General features: G+C 43.6%; 1 protein-coding gene across 3 annotated transcripts in view; it reads right to left on the bottom strand.

The window, feature by feature from the left end:
- Positions 1 to 26,008, bottom strand: part of VPS8 (VPS8 subunit of CORVET complex) — a 300,342-nt gene that overhangs the window by 197,837 nt on the left and 76,497 nt on the right. For all 3 annotated transcript variants that reach the window (XM_089671617.1, XM_089671621.1, XM_089671618.1), the window contains exons 23-25: positions 18,774 to 18,863; positions 18,629 to 18,680; positions 8,191 to 8,233 (exon numbers count right to left, since the gene is read on the bottom strand). In XM_089671617.1, the coding sequence (XP_089527743.1) occupies positions 8,191 to 8,233; positions 18,629 to 18,680; positions 18,774 to 18,863 (185 nt within the window). The remainder of the gene's footprint in view (positions 1 to 8,190; positions 8,234 to 18,628; positions 18,681 to 18,773; positions 18,864 to 26,008) is intronic.

Here is a 26,008-nt window from a genome sequence, read left to right as displayed (position 1 = left end):
GTTCTCGAAGCCATAGATGGCAGGCCCCTGCAGCCGCCGCAGGTTACCCACGAGACTCTGCCGATAGAGGTAGCCATTGGGGCTGTTCACAGGGAGTTGGCCTGTTTTCAGGTGATTTCTTCCCCACACTATTCGGTGGTTTTGGGGTATCCCTGGCTCCAGAGGCACAATCCAACCTTCAATTGGCAAACAGCCGAGATTCTCTCATGGTCTCCACAGTGTGGGGCCGGGTGCATCCGGGGGCCGGTTAAGGTATTGTATGCCTCCTTGGACTCTGCGTTGCCCACCGACTATGGGGAGTACCGGGACGTGTTTGATAAGGTACGCGCTGGTACCTTACCGCCGCAGCGTCCTTACGACTGCGCCATATCCTTGCAACCCGGGGCCACTCCTCCGCGTGGTAGGGTGTACCCTCTCTTGGTTGCGGAGAATAAGGCCATGGAGGAGTACGTTGTGGATGCGCTTTCCCGAGGGCACATTCGTAAGTCTACTTCTCCAGCAGGAGCAGGTTTTTTTTTCGTAAAGAAGAAAGGTGGGGAATTGAGGCCCTGCATCGATTATAGGGGTCTCAATCGGATTACCATTAAAAATGCATATCCGATTCCTTTGATTTCTGAGTTGTTCGACCGCCTTAAGGGAGCAACAGTCTTTACCAAACTCGACCTTAGGGCGGCGTACAACCTCGTACGGATCAGACAGGGGGATGAGTGGAAGACCGCGTTTAACACCAGAACCGGGCACTACGAATACCTGGTGATGCCCTTCGGATTGTGTAATGCGCCACGGTTTTTCAGGAATTCATAAACTATGTCCTTCGTGATTTGTTGCAGCAGTGCGTAGTGGTTTACCTGGATGACATCTTGGTTTACTCTACCTCCATGGAGTCTCATGTCCAGGATGTCAAGCAGGTGCTGCAACGATTGCGTGAGAACGGACTCTTTTGTAAACTCGAGAAGTGCGAGTTCCATCGATCCCAAGTTGCCTTTTTGGGCTACATAATTTCCGCGGAGGGATTTTCCATGGACCCTCAGAAGGTTGCTGCGGTTCTGCAGTGGCCTCGTCCCAATGGCCTTCGGCCCATTCAGCGCTTTCTGGGTTTTGCCAACTACTATCGGAAGTTCATCAGGAACTTCTCCACATTGGCAAAGCCTCTCTCTGACCTAACCAGGAAGGGGAGTAACCCTCACGAGTGGCCATCCGAGGCCATCATAGCTTTCGAGGCTCTGAAAGCCGCCTTTGCTTCGGCTCCGATTCTTTCACATCCCAATCCTGGGTTGCCCTTCATCCTCGAGGTTGATGCTTCCGAGACGGGAGTAGGGGCTCTCCTGTCTCAGCGTCGGTCGCCCGATGGACCCCTACTTCCCTGCGGGTTCTACTCCAGGAAGCTTTCCTCTGCAGAGTGCAACTACCAGATTGGAGATCGGGAGTTGTTGGTCATCATCCTGGCTCTCAAGGAGTGGAGGCACCTGCTCGAGGGTTCCGCGGTTCCGGTCCTCATTCTTACCGATCACAAGAACCTGACTTATCTTTCGAAGGCCAAGAGATTGACACCCCGCCAGGCCAGATGGGCTCTGTTCTTGTCACGCTTCAACTATGTGGTTTCATATTTGCCTGGTTCCAAGAATGTCAGGGCTGATGCGTTATCACGGCAATACTCTGAGTTGTCCAGGGAAGACTCTGAGCCAATCTCACTTATACCTCCAGATCAGATCCTGGCTGCCATTCGCACCAGTCTGACCTCTCCTCTTGGGGAGCAGATTTTGGCAGCTCAAACTGATGCTCCTCCTGGGAAGCCGGAGGGTAGATGTTTCGTACCCGAGGGATTGCGCACCCGCCTGCTGCGTACCTACCATAACGCCAAAACTGCCGGGCATCCGGGGAAGAACCAGCTGTGTTGGGTCGTCTCTCGCTTATTCTGGTGGCCAACCCTCCGTGCCGACATTGCCTCTTTTGTAGCGGCATGTTCGATCTGTGCCCAGAATAAGTCTCCACGGCATCTCCCTTTGGGTCTTCTGCAACCCATTCCCAATGGGGAGCGTCCTTGGTCACATCTAGGTATGGACTATATTGTAGACCTCCCGGTGTCTCGGGGTCATACGGTCATCCTCATGATCGTCGATCGGTTTTCCAAGATGTGCCATTGCATTCCACTCAGAAAATTACCAACAGCGCAAGAACTGGCCACGGTCTTTTCCAGGGAGATTTTTCGCCTGCATGGGTTGCCTAAGGTGATTGTCTCGGACCGCGGGAATCAGTTCGTGTCCAGATTCTGGCACGCCTTCTGCTCCCAGTTGGGTATTAGTCTCCTTTTCTTCAGCCTACCACCCGCAGTCCAATGGGGCTGCGGAGCGTTCCAATCAGGCCTTAGAACAATTCCTTCGGTGTTATATTTCAGACCATCAGGACGATTGGGCCGATCTCCTGCCTTGGGCAGAGTCTGCCAGGAACTCGGCGGTCAACTCCTCCTCCGGGATGTCTCCTTTCATGGCCAACTATGGGTTCCAACCCGCGGTATTACCTGAGAGGTTCTCACCACAGGACATTCCGGCTGTGGAGAACCATCTTGCTGCCCTGCGTTCTTCATGGGGGCAGATCCAGAGGGCCTTGAGGGACTCAACTCAGCGCCAGAAGTTCCAGGCTGATCGCAGACGGTTGCCCGCTCCTTCATACCAGGTCGGCGATCGTGTGTGGTTGTCTACTCGCAACCTCAATCTTCGGGTGCCCACACCCAAACTAGCTCCCCGTTTTGTCGGTCCTTTCCGCATTCTCCACAAAGTGAATCCGGTGGCCTATGCCCTTGCCCTTCCGTCTGGGATGCGGATCTCCAATATCTTTCATGTTTCCCTGTTGAAACCTCTGATCTGCAATCGCTTCACTACCTCTCTGCCTCGGCCCCGTCCTGTCCGGGTTGACGGTCATGAGGAGTATGAGGTGAGCCGGATCCTGGACTCTCGATTGGTGCAAGGTCGATTACAGTTCCTGGTTCATTGGCGCGGTTATGGTCCTGAGGAGCATTCCTGGGTTCCTTCCGCGGATGTCCATGCTCCTGCCCTCCTCCGCGCTTTTCATACCCGCTTTCCTCAGAAACCTTTTGTTGAGCCGCGGAGGGGGAGGGGCCCTTGAGGAGGAGGTACTGTCAAGGTCCTACCTTTTCCCTGAGGTTATGTTACTCCATGTGCTGGCGTCCATCTTGGATTCTGCTGTGCATGATGGGAATCCTTTTATGCCTTCAGGTCTCTGTGGTCCATCCCCCAGAGGGGTGTGGCTGATGACATATAAGCCTGTGGCCCGCGCATGCTCTTTGCACTTGTGTCTTGTGTCTTGGTGTTGCTATTACTCTGTTCTGACTCTCGTGACTCTCCTGGTATCTGATTCGGCTTGTGACTTGACTATTCTTTGTATTCTCCCTTGATCTGACCCTCTGTTGCTGAACCCGGCTTGTGACCTGTGATTCTCGTCTGCTGTCCTGTACTGTTTTGTCCTGTTGTTGTTGACTCGGCTTGTCTGACTACTCTTTTGTCTCTTCCACCAGCTACACGCCATTGGCGGTGGCCATTACCGCAGCTGAGGTGTCTCGGGGGCCACGACCTGGTTCCTGGCTGCGTCAAGTCCATCCCCACCATCAGGGGCCCTGGTGAAGGGCAGCCTGGGACTTAGACTCCGCGCCCTGAGGGACTTCGGTCTGTGGGTAGTGGTTGTCGTCAGCCAGTGCGTTACATTGTTAGGCCTGCCTGTCCGTTCCTCAGCCCCTGCCCTGACAGGTATTTGCGAAATCCACCCAGTAAAAAGTCATTTAGTATACACTGTTCATTATTTTTTTTTGCCCAGAGTTGGGCTTTAATGTCTGTGTTCCTGCTGTGGAGATTTCCCAGAATATTTACTGGTGACAAACTGTACATTTGGTAAAACATAAAAAAAAAATAAAAAGGCATTGCTGTAAATCAAATATGTACACATTTAGAGCTTTTGTTTGCATTTTAATACATATTTATCAGTGCACTGATCTCAGTCTCATTTAGAGATAAAACAACAACCTTTTACAGTTTGCTGTAGTATGGTCTCATTCAGTGCTCACTAAAGACATGACATCTATCTTTCTCTGAACCCACAAGAGCCTGCCTTGAACCTCCATGCAAGTTGTCAGATGAGTAAGTGTCTATTTGATTTTTTTTATCTCCAGAATAAAATGGTGGTACACAGACATTTCCAGCAAGTTGGAAAATCTGAGTTCAGCACATGCTAATATTAGAAATCACTGCATTGGATCCTGAAAGAAGTCACCTTTAGTAAATTCTATGCAGGATTTGTGCTCCTTTTTCAGTGAAGATCACACAGATGTATTCTTTTGTGCTTAGAAAAGAACCAAATATCTTGTAGCAGTCACACACACTAAATTAAGATTGCTTCTGAGAAACGTGATAGTATATGAGAAAAATCCCATGTTTACAAAAGAATATGCTGTAGGTCAAAGCCTCAAGCAGTAATCAACAAAAGAAATGTATTACCTGCACTGTAAGACATGAACAAAATGTTGCTGTTGCCCGTTATTTTTTTTTCCACATCTTATTATTATTATTATTATAATACAGTATTTATAAAGCGCCAATAGTTCGCTCAGCGCTGTACATTACAAAGGGGGACAGAACATGTGACAGAACAATACCAATACAATGCAAAACATGAGGGTATTGAGGACTTAATCTTATTGCTTAAAAGGGAAACTAAAATGGTTTTGGCCAGTTTTATTTAGAAAATGTTTATAACATTATAAACTTATCTTTTATGTTACTTATTACTTGCATAAAATCTGTATAACAAACATTTTATTCAGATTTCTTTCATTATCTTATGATACAGAGAATTCTGGGCTTTCTCATTAGACAAATACCTGTTTTACCGTGATCATTAACTCAATCTAGTGGCCATAATTCCGTATTTCTCTGATTTTCTCTATTTTTATGAATAAATAGCATTCAACCTGGAGAGAAAAGAGCCTAGTAACATTCGATTTTGCCCTCATTTACACAGAAAGACTGTACATACAGTTCCGCAGGATGAACAATTCTGCAATTTTTGATAAATATATCCCAAAGTGTGCATGTTTTTTTTTTTAACCCTTTTGCTGCCAGGCCCTGCACTCCACTTTTAAACTCAGGTGGCCAGACTATTTTTGCAATTATTCCATTGCTTCTTTATTTTTCCCTCATGGCTTGTAAATGACCCCCCAAACCATGTGAAAATCAAATGTACGCAAAACTGTAAATGGCCAAATTTCTCTGAAAATCAGGAGATTTTCATTTTTCCCTTATAGCTTTCAGAGTTTGTAAAAGACCCCCCAATGTATTTTCGGAAAGCACATGACCTGTAGAATAAGAAGAAGGTGCTACTAATTTTAAAGGTCCTGCAATTTTTGCACAAATGTTTATCAAAACAATATTTTTGCTATAAATACACTAAAATCATTATTAGCAGATACAAACACAGCAAACTTTACAAATTCCTGCTAAATTTCTACCAAGTATAAAATGTTAACCTGTATTGAGTCAATAAATAACAAATATTTGCACAATTTAACTTGCACCTTTTTGCGAAATGGAGAAAATCGTACATACGCAAAACTGTAAAAAATCTAATTTCTTTAAAAATCTGGATGTTTTTATTTTCCACTTTTGTAAAAGACCCCCCAAACCATATAATTTCTGAAAGAACACGACCAGTAGAATAAAAAGAAGGTGCTACTGATTTTTGCCATTAAAAAAACATAAAAATGGGGTGCGCAGCGCTATACAGATAAACACACTGTCATAAATATGACAAAAAGTAGAAAAGGTCCTATAAACTGAATGGTAAACAGTCCGAGGTAATATGATATCAATCCAAATAGGTATAGTCCAGTGATGGAGTATATATGACTTCAATCCAAATGGGTATATTCCAGCATCCTAACATGAAGGTGTAGAAAAATTGCCCACTCACCGGAAGTGCAATTTAATGTGCACATAGAAATTCCATGTAGCCGGAGGTCCCGTGAAGGTACAGCCTGATGATAAAGGTATCCTCTGGTGGTTAATGAGGTGATGGCTGCCAGGGATGATGGTCTGGACCTATTTCCCAAATCCTCCAGCCTGGGTGGACTCCTGGAAAGCTGGGCTGAGATGTGGAGGCTCAGTGCCAGGTAATAGAGATGAAAACGCTCATGGTGTAGTAATGTAAAATTTATTTATTCAGGTATAAATCATTATGGTAAAAAGTAAGCGTACAGGGTGATAGTAACCTATACAAATATAATGTTAATGAAATCTTGAATGCACTGACCAGTGGAGCCTCTGCACGCCTTGACGTCACGCCACCGGATCAGGAGGTCCGGTGGCCATCATATTTATCCACTGGTCAGTGCATTCAAGAGCTCATTAACATTATATTTGTATAGGTTACTATCACCCTGTACGCTTACTTTTTACCATAATGATTTATACCTGAATAAATAAATTTTACATTACTACACCATGAGCGGTTTCATCTCTATTACCTGGCACTGAGCCTCCACATCTCAGCCCAGCTTTCCAGGAGTCCGCCCAGGCTGGAGGAGTTGGGAAATAGGTCCAGACCATCATCCCTGGCAGCCGTCACCTCATTAACCACCAGAGGATACCTTTATCATCAGGCTGTACCTTCACGGGACCTCCGGCTACATGGAATTTCTATGTGCACATTAAATTGCACTTCCGGTGAGTGGGCAATTTTTCTACACCTTCATGTTAGGATGCTGGAATATACCCATTTGGATTGAAGTCATATATACTCCATCACTGGAATATACCTATTTGGATTGATATCATATTACCTCGGACTGTTTACCATTCAGTTTATAGGACCTTTTCTACTTTTTGTCATATTTATGACAGTGTGTTTATCTGTATAGCGCTGCACACCCCATTTTTATGTTATATTCCTAGAAAGGTTTTGTGGTTCCTTTTTGTGCATTAGCAGCTTTATATGGTGCGCTCGCTAACTCACACATTTATACATTAAAAAAACACTAACATACTTTTTTATACACACAAACACAACATAACTTACAAATTTCCTGCTAATTCCTACTAAGGCCTTGCTCACATGGGGTGCACTAAAGCGTGTGCCCATGGAGAGACGTTTTTACCCACAAGGGGATGCACACGTGTTCTGTGCATCCCTGTGCAGGCAGTCCCATTCAAGTCAATTGGGATGCAGCAGCTGCAAGGACAGATCTGACATGCATGCGGGTGTAGGTGCATGCCCGCCAACCACTCTTCATACGCTGCAATAAGCGGTGATGGGGGTGTTTACATTCTGAGGCCATGATGCTTTGCGGCAAAGTTGACCGGACTTGTAGTAATGCCGCCTTCCGAACGCTATACATTCAAGTCAATAAGGAAGTGCCACAAAGGCCCCGCAACTGTGTGCAATGTAAAAATGTTCTTTTTTTTTTTAAACAAATTTTTTTGCCCAAAATGGTGTTAAAACAGGTGGTGAGGAGGCGTTGAAATGCTTTCTCACCGCCTGTCAGTAGACTCTGGAGCGCGACCCTAACACAGATCGGGCTTCAGCGGCAAGGGAGATTTAGACGTATGCCTAAAAACGGGTGGAACATGCAACATATTACCAAAGGTGAACTTATCCTTTAATCTGAGACGAATGATCAAATGGTTGGCTTGATGCTGTGACAAGGATATTCAGGTAAATGCAAATAAAAAAATGTAAATGCTCATTTAACGAGTTTTTCTTTTCTGTAAATGTCTTTTTATTCACTTGCAATGTGCCTCTGCGCTTGCTGGAGAAATTGACTAGTCAATTCCCTAGCATAGCCCACTCCTTCCTTGCACATAATAGCCCTCTCCTCCTTTGGCAGTGACTAATTACTCTCTGTGTTGGCCCAGCTCTCCACTCCACCCTTCATCTACATAACTACATATATAGAGGGAAGAGAAAACAAGAATACTATAAAGTGTCACTTGAGTCTGTTGGGGCTGCTGATATCACAACCAAGATGGCTGTGCTCAGTAGTAGTCTCAGGTCTTCTGAACACAAAGGATGCTTTTTACAAGTAAATAACATGCATAAAATATGTCACATGCACATATAAACTCACGGCAAGAAAGCTGTGGAAATGAATGGTCTGGCAACAGGTTCTCCTTAAGGAACATTACTTACCTAATATACACAAGAAGCTTGTTTCCCATAACAACTTGCTCATCTAAAACAAATCAGAAAAATTATTGTGATAACAAGTATGTAATCATAGAGCACACTAACAAAATGACCAGATCTGTGTCTCAAACCCTCCACTAGTTTGCATGATGCCTACTTTATTAAAATCTTGTGTAGCATCATTGAAACAATTTGGTTCCCAATTTTAGATCTGATAAATGAACATTTGAACAAGTGGAGGGGCAGAGAAGTCAGGATCAAACAGCATTTTTTACACAGTGCAGAAGATTAACCTCTTAGGTTCCACAGTGAGAATAACAAGCATGCTTTGCTGCATATACTGTACAGACTGATTTTACGGTTCTTGGTTTAGTAACAATTTAATTAGCAAAGATAATACATTTAGTTTACATAATCAGTAGGGGACAAGGTGATAAATACTCTAATGGCAGTAGGGCGGATTTATACTAGTTTATAGTAAGGCCAGAGTAGGAGCCAAGAGTAGAGCTAAGAGACATGGCAGTGCATAAGGAGGGTGCAGTGTCACCCAGTAAGAGGAGCGTGTCATCAGTATAAAGGATTATTTTTTCACGTGTGGGACCATAGCGAAACACCGTGATGCCTTCCGCAGATCTAATGAGAGCTACCAATGGTTCAATAGAGAGGGCAAAGAGGAGGGGAGACAACGGGCGCCCCTGTCTAGTGTCCCTCTCCAATTGAAATGGTTTTGAAACCCTACCCCCCTCCCTGATAACTGCACTTGGGGCATTATAAAGAGGTCGCACCCAGGAAATAAATGTATCCCCAAAACCAAGATGTTTGAGGGTGTTCCAAAGGTACGGCCATTCGATGCTATCAGATGCCTTTGTGGCATCTAGGGTCAGTAATGAGCGGCCACCCATATTATCCGCAGGGGTTTGAATATTAATAAACAGATGTCTCAGATTTATAGGATTTATGTGGCATAAAGCCTGATTGGTCTGAATGGATTATGCTAACAATTACTTTGTTCAATCTCTTCGCTAGGACCTTGGCTAAGATTTTGACATCAGTTTGTAGCAGAGAAATAGGTTCGTATGAGCCCGGGACAGTAGAGGGTTTGCCAGGTTTCAACAGCAGGATGATATTGGCCTATTGGCCACCGACATAAAAGGAAGAAGGGTCCCCATATCCAATGAGGCATTGAACACCTGCAGTAAATGCAGGAGAAGGACATCCACATATTTCTTATACACCTCTATGGGTAGACCATCCGCTCCAGGAACCTTATACGTAGGAAAGGAGCTGGTCGCCTTCTGCAGTTCCTCTAGCGTAATAGGGGAATCTTAAAGGCCTTCTGAGAAGGCTAGACGGTAGGCAGCTCTACGGAACTCAGGTATTGCTGTAGACTCGTCTCAGAGGGGGAAAACTTAGACTGATACAGATTTGTATAAAACTGGACCAGGGCTGCCGTAATAAGTTCCTGGGAAGTTAACCAGGGTCCCAGATTTCATTGCCATAGCCCCAATTGTCCAGGAAATAGTTTGTGTATGGGCAATTTTGGCCAACAGATGGCTGGTTTGTTCACCCTCCTTGTAGAACGCTGCTTTTGAAAAAAATCGCTTGTGCTCTGCCATGGAGGTGATGACAAGGTGGTACACAATCTGAGCTGATAGCCAGAGCAAGACACAACGATGCTTCAAAAAACGATTCCCAACCGGGGAGTAAGCAAAAGGGGCCCTGAGGCCAACTGACAATCGAGTCCCAGTTAAGGGACCAGGTGAATCCCTTATAGGTGGACTTCTCATGAGAAGACCACATTGAGGTGGGAAGATATGGCATAGCTGCTTAGAGGCTATTGGTATGGCATCAGAGCTGATACAGCAACAGGGAGATGATGCTATTACTCCGGCAGTATAACAGTTCTTTGGCAGTCTAGCCAGAGAAGATGAAGTCAGAACAGGTACTAAGCAAGAAGAGTCAGTCCTCAGGTGCGTGGCGAGGTCTTGCTCGGAGATCGGCTTTGTTGGCATCAAGCCAATCAGTGGCATTGCGAGGTGTTTCGAAGAAATGTACTCGACCTCCAGCTGTGATTTGTAGATGAGCAGGGTAAAGCACAGCATAGGATAACTGTTATAGCCGCTTCTTGATGTCCTGGAATTGCTCTCTTTTTGCGCTGCACCTCCGCAGAATAATCAGGGTAAAATGATACCCTCACCCCGTTGTACTGTATGTTAGGCTGGTTTGTAGCCAGGCAGAATACAATCTCCCTATCCCGATAATTCAGAAGGCGTGCCAGCAGAGGTCTGGGTGGATTTCCTGGGGGCAACAGGCGTGTTGGGACCCGGTGAGCTCTTTCTATGGCAAAGAGAGGAGCAAAGGAGTCCTCACCAAAGAGCTCCAGTAGCCATCTTTCAACAAAATCCGTGGGGTCTCAGCCTTCTGATTGCATTACATTCTGATGTTACTGCGGCGTAGTCAATTTTCAAAATCCTTATTGGCTCTTGCCACCAGGATAGCAGAACGCATGTCTTGGGTCAAAGGAAAAAGCCGGTCGTCCACATCGTTGATCCGACTCTCCACAGCTGTCATCCTCTCCTGGGGTTTTTGCAGATCTTGTCTGATAAGAGAAATTTCCTCCTTCAATCCCCCAAATTGGTCACGTAGAGCATGTACAGAAGCTGTGCAGTTCTGTTCAGCATGGAGTATTGCACCCAGAGTGGGTCATTCAGGATCATCTGACTGCATATGGTCCCTCTCAGACATGTCAGCAGCAGAGTCTGGGACCGTGGCCTGGTCTAAGAGGGGGGGGTAGGGGGATCCAGCAATGCTGAGGCATGTGCATCAGGGATTGTCTGTTCAGAGAAGCACAGCAGCTTCTGGGTATAGTAAAGCATGTCTTCTCTTTCACGGCATCTCTTTCCCAGCAGGGTGGATTTACTCACTTTGCCCATGGTGTCTTTGGCCTTGTCCGCTGTCCTGGAGGCTCGCTGTGGAAGGGGCTGCTGGGCACCATTTTGGAGCTCGGCAGCCCGCCAGCTCCTCCCTCTTCGTTCTAGTTATAGAGGCATCGGGTGATGGTAAAAAGGTTGAAGGGAGCATCCAGTAGGGTTAAGGAACAGGAATGGGTGAGAACGGTGTTACCACCGGTGAAAGGATCAATTGAAAGGATCAGAGAGGGGAGCCCCGTGAATCACATCTGTTCACATGCCTGTTCTGGCAACATCCCCCCACCCCCAAGATGGGTAGTTGACTTAGAAATAAAACTTGACACAGCAATGGATGGTTATATTTGAACTTGCATGAGAGTGGTTGGGAAATTAGATCTGATGCTGTTTCAGTGACAAAAAAGATGTGCTTTTTTTTTTTTTTTAAAGCACTGACTATTATGTCAACATAAAATAAACAAATAAGCTCTGACAAGAAAGAATTACATTACTTTCAGTTTGGGTTATCTAGATTTAAAGGTCAAGTCCACCTTTTAAAGAAAATTGCCTATGCAGAACTGTGCAAGAGCAGGGATTCAAGAGAGGAAGCATGCTCACACCAGTGACGAGCAAGCCTTCCAATGGCCAGTGTTGTAGCAACAGGAAAGGACTGAGCACAGATAGCTACTACAGTTTTTCAGCCAGGCTTCTGGGGGTTGGAGCATAAATGCCCTACAGTTATTGCATTTACATTATTCAGAATTGTTAAAAGCTGCACAGTTTTTTATTGCCACGTTGGCCCCTTTGGCTGCACAGGCTATTTTCTTTCAAATGTGAATTGAGCCTTTTTGCCTGGTCTAAAGCAAAATAGTAGATTTTCAAACAAACTTTTGATCAAACATTCATATGAGCATTCACTTAAAAATTCTCAGTATATCTGATGACTTGACAATTTCACTTGCTTTTAACATTTGAATTTGGAAATAACAGACTTTTCCAAATGAACACCACATACACTGTTAGAAATTAATTTGTTTGAGAAACAATATCTATCCCGCTCCTTCAAATTCTTTCATCAATGCGATTGATTTGATCCCACAAAGGATTAGAAAAATTAACATACGTTCTTAAAACAAGAAATTTCAAACAAACGTCTACTAGTGTTTGGCCTGCTTAAAGGGGTACTAAACCTAAAATCAAACATGTAATATCTTGCAGCTTACATTAGATGTGGTTACTGCATTAGTTCCTGCTGAACCGGCTGAATTTTGACCCATTTATGGCTGGCTTTACTAGCCAGATCATTAGATGAAAATAGAAGAAAGATAGCCTAAAAAGAAAACTAATGCAGCCATCATATCTAACGACTGGTAAGCTGTAACATAATACATTTTTGCTCCAGGGTTTAATACAGCTTAAGGCTTCTCTGATCAGTAATTCAGCAAGCGTGCAGCTGAAGGATAAAACCTATTGCCCATAGTAATTCTCTTATCCTCTTCACGTCTGCCCATATTGTAGTTACATGATCTCAAAATACATATGTCTCCGAAATTATATGTAAAAACCCAAAGCTGATTTCCCCTGATGTATGCACCCAAGCCCTTGAGCTTTCACTAGTCAGCAGTGATTGTTGTTCAAAGCCCGGGGACAAATACAATTGGTCTATCGTTATGCATCCATAGTGATAAGCCACAGTTGACCTCCATAAGGAAAGATCTGTGTGAGGAGAAGTTTTATATTTACCAATGTGTTCTATGACAAGTGTGGGTTAAAGAATGTATTTATTTATTTATAACAGGTACTTATATAGCGCCGTCAATTTACACAGCGCTTTTACATATATATATATCGTATATTCACATCAGTCCCTAACCCTCAAGGGGCGTACAATCTAAGGTCCCTAACTCACATTCATACATACACATACTAGAGCCAATTTTAGACAGGATCCAATTAACCTATCAGCATGTCTTTGAAATGTGTGGGAGGAAACCGGAGTACTCGGAGGATACCCACGCAGGCACAGGGAGAACATGCAAACTCCAGGCAGGTGGTGCCGTGGTTGGGATTCGAACCAACGGACCTAGTACTGCCAGGCGGAAGTGCTAACCATTTAGCCACTGTGCTGCCCATAAGAATAACTTGCATTACATATAATTTATTAAAACTCCTGTTCCCTTACCAGGTTATAAGAGGAACAAATACCCTTATGATCCAGTTGTGACTCAAATAAAGAAAAACTGCCTTGCAGTTATCTGGAAAAAATGGGACAGTTATGTGAAATACTACCGTACTACTATTACCTGACATCTCGCTTTATATCAGCTTCCCATAATCCCCTGCAAACCAAGGCTCAGACTGAGAGTGGGGTAAGTGGTGTGAGGCTGTTGCATTGCAAAGCAAAGTAAATATAACACTTGGAGCTAATATACAGGAAGGGACAAACTAAAGAAGACATATTTTATTGAGCTGCTTCTCATTCATTCAATGTCTGATGAACAGAAAGTGAGCTGCGAGATGACCAAGAAAGCAGAACCTTGACAGATATTTTTTCTTATGGTCACCCATCAGATGAAAGTGTTAACTCTCCAGCACCTCAAAGGAGCCAATACCAGGGAGAGGCCAGGGGATCAGGTGTAAGAATGACCTATGGATGCAGCCCTCCTCAGATGGGAGATCAACGAACTGGAAGAAAGCATACAGGTGGCGCAAACACCTAACGCATTATCCAAGGTTTATTAAAATATATATATATATATATATATAAAATGACAAAAAACATACTCGCAAACATAGCGTATATATAAAGCTTGTAAGGCCACAGAAATGGCCGAGTGTCCAACTGGTGGTACGGTCGGCCTGCCTGCTGACCAGTTTCGGGGACATATCCCTTTCTTCCGAGCTATAACCAACCTAGGTTGGTGTCCTACTTTATATGTGTGTAACCAGTACCACCTATAACAAAACCCCTCCCCTCAAACCCAAAGGAGGAGGGGATCATAGAATTTGCAAACAATGCAAACAATTATTACATGGATAGTGCAGATATAAATCTAAATGTAAATAGATGAGTACATAGAATTCAATAACTCAATACTAAGAACAATGTTGTAGCGATACAATAAAAACATGTATACCTGGCAAACAATAAAATCATACCTAATAGAGGTTGTAATATATGTTAAATTAAAACCAAAACAATACCTCAAAGAGCTGGACCTACACCATGTGCAAAACTACTATGGTGTGTGTGAAACAGAGTAGATTTGTATGTGCATCAACTTCTGGTCAGTCACTTCCGGCCTCTGGAGCGCACAACCATCTCGGCGTGCACTCCAGCGGCCATTTTTGTAATTTTTCTCAGTTTATTCATGCACATTTACATTTATATCTGCACTATCCATGTAATAATTGTTTGCATACATTGTTTTAACTAATTTCTATGATCCCCTCCTCCTTTGGGTCTGAGGGGAGGGGTTTTGTTATAGGCAGTACTGGTATAAAAAAAAAGTAGGGCACCAACCTAGGTTGGTTATAGCTCTGTGGAAAGGGATACGTCCCTGAAACGCATCAGTAGGCAGGCTGACCGTACCACCAGTCGGACACATTGCCATCATTGCGGCCATCTCTGTGGCCTTACAGGCTTTATATATACGCGGTTTATGAGTTATTTTTTGTCCTTTTATGTATATATTTTTAATAAACTTTAGATAATGTGCTAGGTGTTTGCGCCACCTGTATGCTTTCTTCTTTCATCCATCAGATGGCCACAAGACCTGAGGCGTGGCATTGACTGAGGCTTTCACTTGTACACATCCATACTAGGATTGGCAAACGTGGCAGCAATTTTAAACTAAAATGCCCATCAGATGACTGAGTACAATTACTATGATTTCTGGAGAACGAAAAGGAGCAGGTGTTGAACTGTGCACATGAAGAACACTTAAAGGCTGCAATAGCCAATTAGACTTGAAGAACCACACAAAGCCAGAGAACTTGGAAAACCCTGCTGTTAACAGAGAATGGGAGCGGGCGTCCTTACTTGATTTCAGAACAATGAAAGTGGAAAAGACGGATGGCGCATCAACCTCCCCAGTAACTGTAGCAGTTTTGGCCTCAGCTGCCACTCCAGCCACGCCCTTTGGTGCATTTCACCCCACCTATCGGGGGCTTGGTCACACTTCTGTGGTGACAAACTTCAGTACCCCATATCTTCGAAAGCCTCCTATAGGTCATCAGTTTAGTGTTACGGAGGAGGTCTGGTGCTAGAATTATTGCTTTCACTACCGGGTAAGCGGTGATATGTAACATGTATCGCAAGCAACATTTTCATGCGTAGGCGCCCCCCACACATGCATTTACATACATATGTGCGTATATGTGGGGGTCCCAAACATTTTTGGGGGGGAATTGTATGTGCTTGGGTGTAACTTTTTTTTTTTTTTGCTTAACTTTTTTTTTTTTTTATCACTCAATGTATTGCAGTGCAGATCATATTGCAATACATTGCTTTTTGGCTGTGCTAGCCGTGAAAGTGACAGGGGTGACCCAGAAGTGATGTCATACACGTCACTTTCTGGGTCACAGGAGCACGTGGGTCTGCTCTCCTCCTTCCCCTCCACCCGCCGGTACCCACAATGTCAGTCCTGTGCCTGCAGATGGGCAAGCGGAGCCCGGAATACTTGGGGTGAGGCATGCGGGGGAGGGGGTTGTTTAGGGTTGCCACTTCATGCCTTTAAACCCAAACACATATTAATTACACAGGTTCTGTGGATAATTAAGGTGGTAATTAAATTCACCTTAGTGCCTTATCTACATTAAATTAGCCTCTGAAACCGAATACATATTAATTACACAGTTTCTAAAGGGAGGAGGTGGCAGCCTAGGGGTGGGAGCCAGTACTGGAGTGTGGAATAAACTGGGCAGCAGCACAGCCGCCTGACTGCTTCCATCTGACAGGCAGGAGTTTGCCTGTCAGGTTTAGACACAATCCCAGTGCCTGCAGCCACTGGATTGTGTGTAAAATCCCTCACTGTCAGGTCCATAGGATGTACAAACGACAGGAAAACGTACGGATCTGGCAGCAAAAGGGTTAAAGTGGTTGTTCACCTGAACGATGAACAACAATCTGATCTGTATGATGAGTAAAGGTCAGCAGAAAGCATTTGAGTTTAATCTGACACCTGTCTGCACTCCCTGTCAATACCAATCTTCCCTGGTGTTCTGAGCAGAGTAAAGCCACCATGAAAAAAAAAAAAGGTAGCAGCACTCCCCTTCTGCATTGATGGGCAGTCTATGTGAGGAGATCTGCTCCAGCCTTCCTGTTCAGCTGTGAGAAAGAAGTGTGTCCCTGCTGCTCTGAGTGTCTGTGTAATCTGACCAGGAGAGAGAGAATGTGTGCTTCAGGTTAAAGGATGTGATGGGGCTTCTGCTTTATGAAGTCCTTGTGGAGAGAAAGAGGGTGAGACAGAACAAAATAAAAAGACAGAGTGAAAGAGAGAGAGAAAGAGACAGAGAGATAGAGAAAGATACAGAAAGAGACACACAGAGAGACAGAGGGAAAGACAGATAGAGATAAGAGACAGAAAATGACAGAGAGAGATAGAAAGAGACAGAGACAGGAGACATAGAGAAAGAGACAGAAAGAGACAGGAGACATAGAGAAAGAGACAGAGAGAGACAGAGAAACCAAAAGAGACAGAGAAAGAGACACCGAAAGAGACAGAGAAAGAGACAAGAGAGAGACAGAAAGAGCCAAAGGGACAGAGAGACAAAAAGAGACAGAAAGAGAATCAATGAGGCAGAACGAGATAGACAGAAAGTGACCAAGAGAGACAGACAGAAAAAGAGAGAGAAACAGAGAGAACAAGATACACAGAGTGATCCAAAGAGACAGAAAGAGACGGGGAGAGAGACAGAATGAGACCGAGAGACACTCTGTGTATAGTTGACAGGGGCATAGTGTGATGTCAGGTCTCTTATTTAGGGTATAACAGTATTATCTTCTAAATTGTGCAAAATAGTGTTGTTTTGGGGATTTGAGTTTACAACCACTTTAAATCTGCTCTCACCCCCATTCTAAACCTATTCAACTACCCTGTAAAGGAAAGATGTCTATATCTTGCATTCTTAAAGTGCTAAATAGACTGCAGTGATGCAAAGCAGATGGCTAAAGATGCTTAAATTTGTGCTAGACACATATTACCAGCCCAAGGACCCTAAAATCCAGGGCACACTTGCTGTGCAAATGGTTTTTACCTGTAGCTTTTGATCAGTCACTGTTTTCAAAAGCTTGGGCCTGTCTTCTTCCTCCTCCTTACTGACCTAAGAGTCCACTTATCATAATTATAGACCAATAGTGGGGAACTGGAGGGTAGGGAGCCAAGATCTCTACCACAGGATCTGATGGACGTTTGCTCAATAAGAGCATCATGGGTTTCAGGGGTCCTGATGTGTTATATAATGTATCACAACGCAAAACAAAGTGTTGTAGCACACGAGGAACCCATGGCATCTCCTCTCTGCCACCCACACAGGTCTTCTCCCTTGTCTGACTGCTAAACAACCACAATGCAAAAATAGTCCAATGCAATGAGGTCTCCAAAATCAAAAAGCTGTCTATTAATGTTTTATGCAGTCACCACTGAACGCTTTGACATGTTTCTCTTATATTTGCTTATTCGTAATGCAACTGTGCTCACAGACTTTTTTTTTATCATGCTCAGTTTACATTGCTTAGGTTTGAGACATGTTTACTTTAAAGACATGTTTACTTTAAAGCTGTTTGTAGATGCTGAAGAGTTAAATTTCCTTACAGGCATACTGCACACTACTGCGCATATGTGGCCTTTCCTATGCATACCCTCAAAGAAAAGCCATCTGCTTGCAAACCTGCAAGATAATAGCTTGATCCATAGAACCTATGGTGTAAGCACAATAAACCATGGCCTGATAGTTTTGCAGGGCTGGCCACCCCACTCTGGCTGTGACTCTTGGAGCAGGTTGCCTGTTGTTCTAAGGTCTTCACTGGGGGATATTAATGAAAAGTGGGGATTTAAAGACAACATATTTATAAGCATAGTCATCCTTTAATATTATTAAGAAATACTTTAATCTGTAGCCAGCAATCACTTTTTAAATCTGCCAAAAACATCCTTGCAGCCATGACAACTGGGAGATGTTGTGCATTGTGTAAGTATCACTCCTAAAAGTCTAGTTTTCTGCCTATCTGAGTAGCTTACTACTTTTCTGAAAAGTCAACAATTGAAATTACATGCACGCTCTGCAAACAAATAATATATTTTCTAAGACTCGTGAATGCTGGGCCTTCATTTTTTTTTTTTACAACAGCACCGAGAGTGATCAAGTAGGTATAATGAAGGAATAGCCTACCACTTAACAGTCAGTGCAATAAAAATGATGGCACAATTTTTATAAATACTTTTTCTAGAAAAGAAAAGGATAAGAATGTGTAGGAAAATTATGAGATTGACCTAAATACTGCATCTTATACACTAGTACTGTCCACAACGTACCTGTCAAAGATTTCCCAGAGCCAATTGGTGCAGAAATGGACTTGAACAATTTCTACAAGAAAAGAAAACACATAGTACATAAGTTATCTCTAGAATGAGATTAAAAAAAAAAACTATTAAATACCATTAACAAAGAAAATCTTACCTCCATTGGGCTTATAAAATCATTTGTCCCACTATTGTACACATAGATCATTGCGTCATACAGCCTGTGTTCCCAGCACATTTGAACAATCTAGAAAATAAAGATCATAAGAAGATGACTTCCATGAAGAAAATTATTAAAAATAATAAAGTGGTTTTTCCTTTTCAGGAACAGGTAGAAGGTTTGCTCCTCACTATATCACATCTAAAGACATTTACGTAACCCAAATTAAAGTGGTTCTAAAGTCATGAGGTTTTTTGCATTTTCTGTATTAAAGTAAAAAACCTTCCATGATCAGCTACCCCTGGCATCCCCCCTTCCCTTAAATACTTATGTGGCTTCTCTTTTGATCCAGCACCATGCCCATCTGCAGCAGTGCTGCTCTTTCTTTCTGTATTCACAGGACACAGAGGCAGCAGAGGGAGCCATTGGCTGCTGCTGTTGTCATCCTATGAGGAGGAACTAGGGAGGTTGCCAAGCCACACTGTGTGTGTCTATAGACACACTCAGCCTGGCACAGGAGCTCACCTGCACAGATGCCCCCATAACAGGATAATAGGCAGCTTGCTATGGGGGCACTCAGAAACGGAGGAGTGGATAGCGCCGGCAGGGGATTCCAAAAGAGAAGGATCAGGGCCCCTCTGTGCAATACCCTTGCACAGAGCAGATAAGTATAACATGTTTATTATTTTAATTAAAAAATATGCCTTCGCAAACAAATGAAATTGGTTACAACAAAGAAGAAAAAAAAACTATAAATAAACATATTTGGTATGACAAATAAAATAATAAGGCTGATAAAAAAGCAGACAAATAAACAGCATCCTAACAATTGTAGGCACTAAAAGAAAGCCAGTATATGCCAATATACTGTATCATGACAGTGAATAGCAAACACAGATGCCTGCAGGTATCCTTCTATTACTTTATACAAATGCATACTTCAACAAGGAAGCTGGTATTTTGACCTGTCCTCTCCAATGCTTAGCTATTAGTCAGTGTGCCCACTATATTAGGCAGCATGAAGAGAAGAATAGGAGTGGCTAACTTTCTCATACGATGTAGTGTTTGCAGAATTAAAGTGCTCTGGGTTTTTGGGCCTCAGAGAAGATGCCTGCTAAAAAAAAAAAGTGTTAGCTTTTGACATCTCACTATAGGTACATAGTAAAGTTGCTGTTTTTTACTGTTAATAAGAAAGCCTTCTACTTAATGATGGGCTGCATGTTCGACTCGAACATGCGTCGTTTGTGTGTTCATTGAACACACAAACTGCACGGGCATTCGGCAGGCTATTCGCCCGCCACGCCCCACAATGTACTGTGCCGTGACAGTCCATTGTGATTGGCCAAAGCATTGCACCTGACGTTTCAAGGGGACAGGGGTGATCCTGCCCTCTTGTGACAACCTCACCTTTTTAAGAACTGTCATTGCAGCGCAGCAGTCAGACGGCGGAAGCCAGCATCGAGGGTGGAGCAGATTTTTTTTCTTTTTTCGAGTCGTCAGTGGCGGTGGGCATCGTGATTGATGTTGGATCTACTTCAGAGGACATTTTTTGTAATTTTTATTAAAGGACTTGTCAAAGACTGCCTCCTGTCTTTTTTACGCTACACTTTTTTTTTTTTTTTTTTGTCAATGGGTACGGTACCATATACTGCATACTCATTCACAATGGGGGGGCCGGGATCTTGTTAAAGGGGGCTTCCAGATTCCGATAAGCCCCCTGCCCACAGAGCCCAACAACCACTGACCAGGGTTTTAAGGAAGAGCCACCCCCCCACCCCAAAGCACCCCTCATGTTGAGGGCATGTGGCCTGGTATGGTTCAGGAGGGTGGGGGGGGCGCTCACTCGTTCCCACCCTTTCCTGACCTGCCGAGCTGCATGCTCGGATAAGGGTCTGGCATGGATTTTGGGGGGACCCCCACGCCATTTTTAAAAATTTTTGGCATGGGGGGTTCCCCTCAAAATCCATGCCAGGCCTGAAGGGCTTGGTATGGATGGGAGGGGGGACCCCATGCTGTTTTTTAAAAACATTTTTAATTGTCAGGCAATACTGGCAATTCTTTTGACATTCAGCTGTCAGCAGGGAACCCCACTGACAGCTGAAACATGAATGAATGTTTCACTGCTAAAATACCACTTGACTTAATAAAATAACTCTTGTGGTATTTTAGTAACTGAGCGGTATCTTACTGCATGCTCAGATGCAGTAAAATACAGCTCAATAAATTGTCCCTGTTCGAAGTTCGCATTCGAACTTTCAGTAGGTTTGAATGTTTGACCACAAACCGAACAGGAGGGTGTTCAGTCCATCACTACTCCTAATGTATCTTTTTATTGACTAGTAGTGGTATCCATTCTTGGGACCCTGACAATCAATATTTTTCTCTGCCTCCAAGCACAGCAGCAGTTTTTTGGCGTGAAGCAGCTTGATTACTGAAATCACTTGCTTTCAGTGGGTTTCCAATCTACAACTGAATCATGTAAAGTTAGTTGGTCCCCTAATTAACATGACCTTTGATACTCATCTTGATTAAAACCCCTTGATATGCATTTTAAGCTAGCTGGAAATGCCCAAAGACAATCGACTCCCGATTATAGCTAGAGGTGGACTATTATACAGGGTTGGACAAAAATTATGGAAACACTAGGTAAAAGAACAAAATGGTTACCTAATATGGTTAAAAAAAACATAAACAGAGAGCGCACTGGCCTGGTCCTCAAAACGCGTTAACTGTTGGAAGTCCAGTAGTGTGGATTGGACAGAGTTGTTCTTTCATGAGTGCCTTTGACAAAATTGTCGTTTGTGAGTACAATACCCATTTTTATTGCTTTAATAAATGTTTTTTAGCTAATGCACTAGGCCAGTGCGCCCTCTGTTTGTTTTCTTACTATCCTGTACATTTGGACTTCCCCAGTCCTCTGAGGGCAGCAAGGAGTGCACATTCCTGGACATCCGAGATGTGGCCATAACCTTTATAGAGTCCATTCCCAAGTGCAGGAGTATTTGGGTCTGCTGTTTTTACCTAATATGGTGTTGTACCGCCTCTGGCATCCAAGATAGCCTGAATACTCCTGGGAATTGACAAATATGTCTTGGATGGTGGATAATGAATCCGATACCACTGTTCATGCAAAAATCATTCCAGTTCTCGCAGAGATGCCGAAAGCAGAAAATGAGCCTGAACCCCATTCTCCAAAATTGACCATATGATATTGAGGTCCGGCGACTGAGGTGCCCAGGGAAGGTGTGAGACTTCGTCTGTATGTTTGTCAAACCGTGATTTAACAACACCAGCCGTGGGAATCGGAGCATTATTGTTTTGATAAATGGCCCTTGTCTTTGGTAAACAATGTCTGCACCATGGGGTGCACATGGTCAGCCAAAACGTGTACATAGTCGCTGGCAGTGACTCTACCTTTCAAGGTGATGATGGGACTTGCAGAATATTAACCATTTGCTGCCCGCAGATAGCCGAATGATGGCTTCACTGCGGCTGGCCAGTTCTGAGAGGACATCATATGACATCCTTCCAGAACGCACCCTCCCGCGCGCCCCCCGGTGATCTCCATGATCGTTGCGTCCTATGGACACAGCTGATTACGTGATGTGGTAAAAGGCCAATCACAGCGGCCTTTTACCACGTGATCAGCCATGTCCAATGACACAGCAGATCACCAGTAAATGCAGTTGCCAGTTATCGGCTGCACTTTCCTCATGCTGTCATAGCATGAGGAAAGTACTGCTGATAACCGGCAATTGTCAGGAGGACAGATCAGCACTGATCATCAGGGCACTGATGATCAGTGCCCTGATCATCAGTGCCCAGCAGTGCCATCCACCAGTGCCACCAATCTGTGCCCAGCAGTGCCATCCACAAGTGCCCAGCAGTGCTACCCACCTGTGCCCAGCAGTGCCGCCCAGTGTCCAGCAGTGCCACCAGTCAGTGCCCAGCAGTGCCATCAGTCAGTGCCCCCTATCAGTGCTCATCATTGTTGCATATCAGTGTCAGCTCATCAGTGCCGCCTATCAGTGCCCATCATTGTTGCATATCAGTGCCAGCTCATCAGTGCTGCCTATCAGTACCACCTCTTCAGTGCCGCCCATCAGTTGCCATCAGTGCCGCCTATCAGTGCCCATCAATACTGCCTATCAGTGCAGCCTCATCAACGCACATCAGTGAAGGAGAAAAAATTACCTGTTTGCAAAATTTCATAATAGAAACAAAAAAAAACCTTTTTTTTTCAACATTTTTGCTCTTTTTTTGTTTATAGCGCAAAAAATAAAAACACTTAGCGGCAAGTACATACCACCAAAAGAAAGCTCTATTTATGTAAAAAAATTATAAAAATTTCATATGGGTGCAGTGTTGTATGACTGCGCAATTGTCATTCAAAGTGCGACAGCACTGAAAGCAGAAAATTGGCCTGGGCACGAAGGGGGTATAAGCGCCCGGTAGGCAAGTGGTTAAAGATATGCCTGTCCAAACCAAGGTTTTGTCGTCACCATGCTTTACTGTTGGCACTTTACTGTTGACAGTCCTGGCTGTAAGCCTGGAATGGTGTTCGCCACACGTAAATACATCTAGTGGTTGAGAACAGTGTGAAGCTTGATTCATTGGACCAGACCATACAACAATCTTCCATTGATCGATAGTCCACGATTTTTAGGTGTTGCACCACTCTATCCACTTCTGAGCATTAATATCAGTCACTAGTGGTTTGACAATTGCAACTTGCCGTAAATATTTTGCTTATGGAGTTCCCTCTGCACAATTTTTGTAGACAGGGGCTTTGGAAGACTGAGATTGAGCTCCGCAGTCACTTTTGCAGCAGTTGCTTTCTTATTCCGGTTCACAATGCTGCACAATGTACTCTTGTCTCTTTCGGTCAGTTGACCATGTCGACAGCGCTTATGCTCCTCAAACAACGTTTTCCTGGAAACTGTATATGCCATCATAAATTTTGATACTGTACCTCGTGACACGGCAAATACATCAGCAACTTCACTCACAGAGGCTCCAGCTAAGCAGGCACCAACAATCTGCCCTCTTTGAAGCTCAGTAAGCTCTGACATGACTCCGTATTACCAGCAGTGCACGAAGTGAATTAAAAAAGTGAGGCTTCCCACCTGTTAGCTAGGTGTCTCATTACACAGCAGAAGCAAAAGAATGTTACAGCACTTCAGCTTTCAATGTGAAACATGTCACTTTCACACCTGCAAATCATGTAGTGTTTCCATATTTTTGTCCATCCACTGTATCTAGCTAGGAAGCTGATAGCTATGAAATTGCTTTTTCAGCCACTCCTCCTACAGTTGCCCAATGGATCAGGGAGGTTAACATCACCACTTTGATTGGAGAAACTGAGCTCCAAAAAAGGGGTTGTCAGAATAAGTTAAAAAAATTATGGCAGCCTTAGACAGGAATTACCAGTGTATAATTTCAGCAGATCACATAAGCAACAACTTGGAGTATTCATATTGACTTTAACTTCCACCTTTGAATGTATACACTCCTGAGGGTTGCCTATTATGGTACACCATGATTTATCGTTTGGTCCAGCTCTGGATGTATTTAATATTTTGCAGGTGCAGCCATAATCCATTTTGCCTGATTACTAGGTCTGGGTGTATCACATTATAAACAGTGGCGTGTGCCTATTTGATACTTGAGGTAGGGGATGTCTTTTGTTTTACTTAAAAGTATAACTAAAAGCAGAGTGCAGAGGGATAACAATGCTTGTCAGTTTTTATTGCTATCTGTGTTCTAGTTAAGGAGATTCACCCTATTTGTCCTGTTTACCATTATCACTGAAAATCCCAAATTTGGGGTTGTCCCCAAAAAAGTAATAGAGGGTAAATCATCCAATGGGGACACTAGTTATGGTGACCTGGTGGTCCCCAAAGAATTCCCTTAATTTGAAAGGATTTTCTCTCACTTCCTATTTGGCTATGGAACAGGAAGTAAAGGGAAGTCATTGTAATGGGACACAGATGGCGAAAAAACAGTGGTTATAACCCTCCCTTACTCACTCCAAAATTAAAAATAAGTTTTGCCTGTAGTTCTCCTTTAAGTTTTCTGTTTGTTTAATTTCTATCTTCTTGTTGTTAGCACAGACCTTAACACCCAGACACTGGAATACCCCGGTTGCTCCTACTATTAAAGAATGGGTAGCTGAACTGAAACACTTAATGAGAATGGAAGAACTCACTGTGAGTTTCCAGGAACAATATTCTAAATTCATAGCAATGTGGTCTATATCAGTGTTCCACCTGATGGAAAGCTCTTTGTGCTTTTTTTTTTTTAAAGTACAAGGTTTTATTAAACAACTTTAAAAGAATACAGTTGAACACCATGAGACAATAGAAACACATCCAAGTACAATATTTCCTGGATAAAACACACGTGTGAAAGCATTACAGTAAGGTCGTTAGAACCCGAAGACAAGGTTAGTAACACTAATGCTGGACCTGTACTAAGTGCTTTAATTATCAAAGATATATGTAATGTGCAAACCAGTGTTTCCTGAAACCAAAGAACAACCCGGGAAGGAGAGAAGAAGTGGGGTTTTTCATAAAGTGTTAACTTTTTTTGTCAGGGTATAGATCTAGGTTTGTCTCAAGCATGTTTTTTGAATCCACTTACTTTTGACTGACTCACTCCCTCTGCTGGAAGTTGGTTTCGAGTTTCAACTACCCTTTTGGTAAAATAATACTTCCTATGATTAGTTTTGGACTTTCCTCCTGCTAGTTTGAGGTCAGAGCCTTGTGTTCTTGAATTGGCTTCACATTGAAAATACTGCCCCTCTGAACCTTATTCAGCCCTTTGATATATTTATAGGTTTTAATCATGTATCCCCTTTCCGTTCTTTTCTCCATACTGTACATATTAGGTTTCTGAAGTCTTGTTTTATCCCTCAGACCTTTCACCATATTTTGTTGCCTGTCTCTGGATTTGTCCTATCTTATCAATATCTTATTGTAAGTAAAGTCTCCAGAACTCAACACAGTACTAACTACAGGTATTCCAATGGTTTTTGGGATGTGTACTAATTATGATTACTCCAGGGCCACATTTTCCCAACTCCAAGAGTCCCACAAGATAACAAATACCGAATTCCTTCACTATGCCAAATTATGTTACATTTTCCACTCTTTGATCAGAGGTTGTACACCTCAATTTTCTCTCACTCTATTAAAAATAGGTGTAGTTTTGGTCCCTGCGTGTTAAGCCTG

This window comes from Staurois parvus, unplaced genomic scaffold, assembly GCF_062004578.1.
Source record: "Staurois parvus isolate SC_StPar_1 unplaced genomic scaffold, SC_StPar_1.0 ptg000011l, whole genome shotgun sequence".
Classification (NCBI taxonomy): Eukaryota; Metazoa; Chordata; class Amphibia; order Anura; family Ranidae; genus Staurois; species Staurois parvus.
Note: the sequence above shows the minus strand (reverse complement) of the source record. Positions and strands in the feature narration are given on the sequence as shown.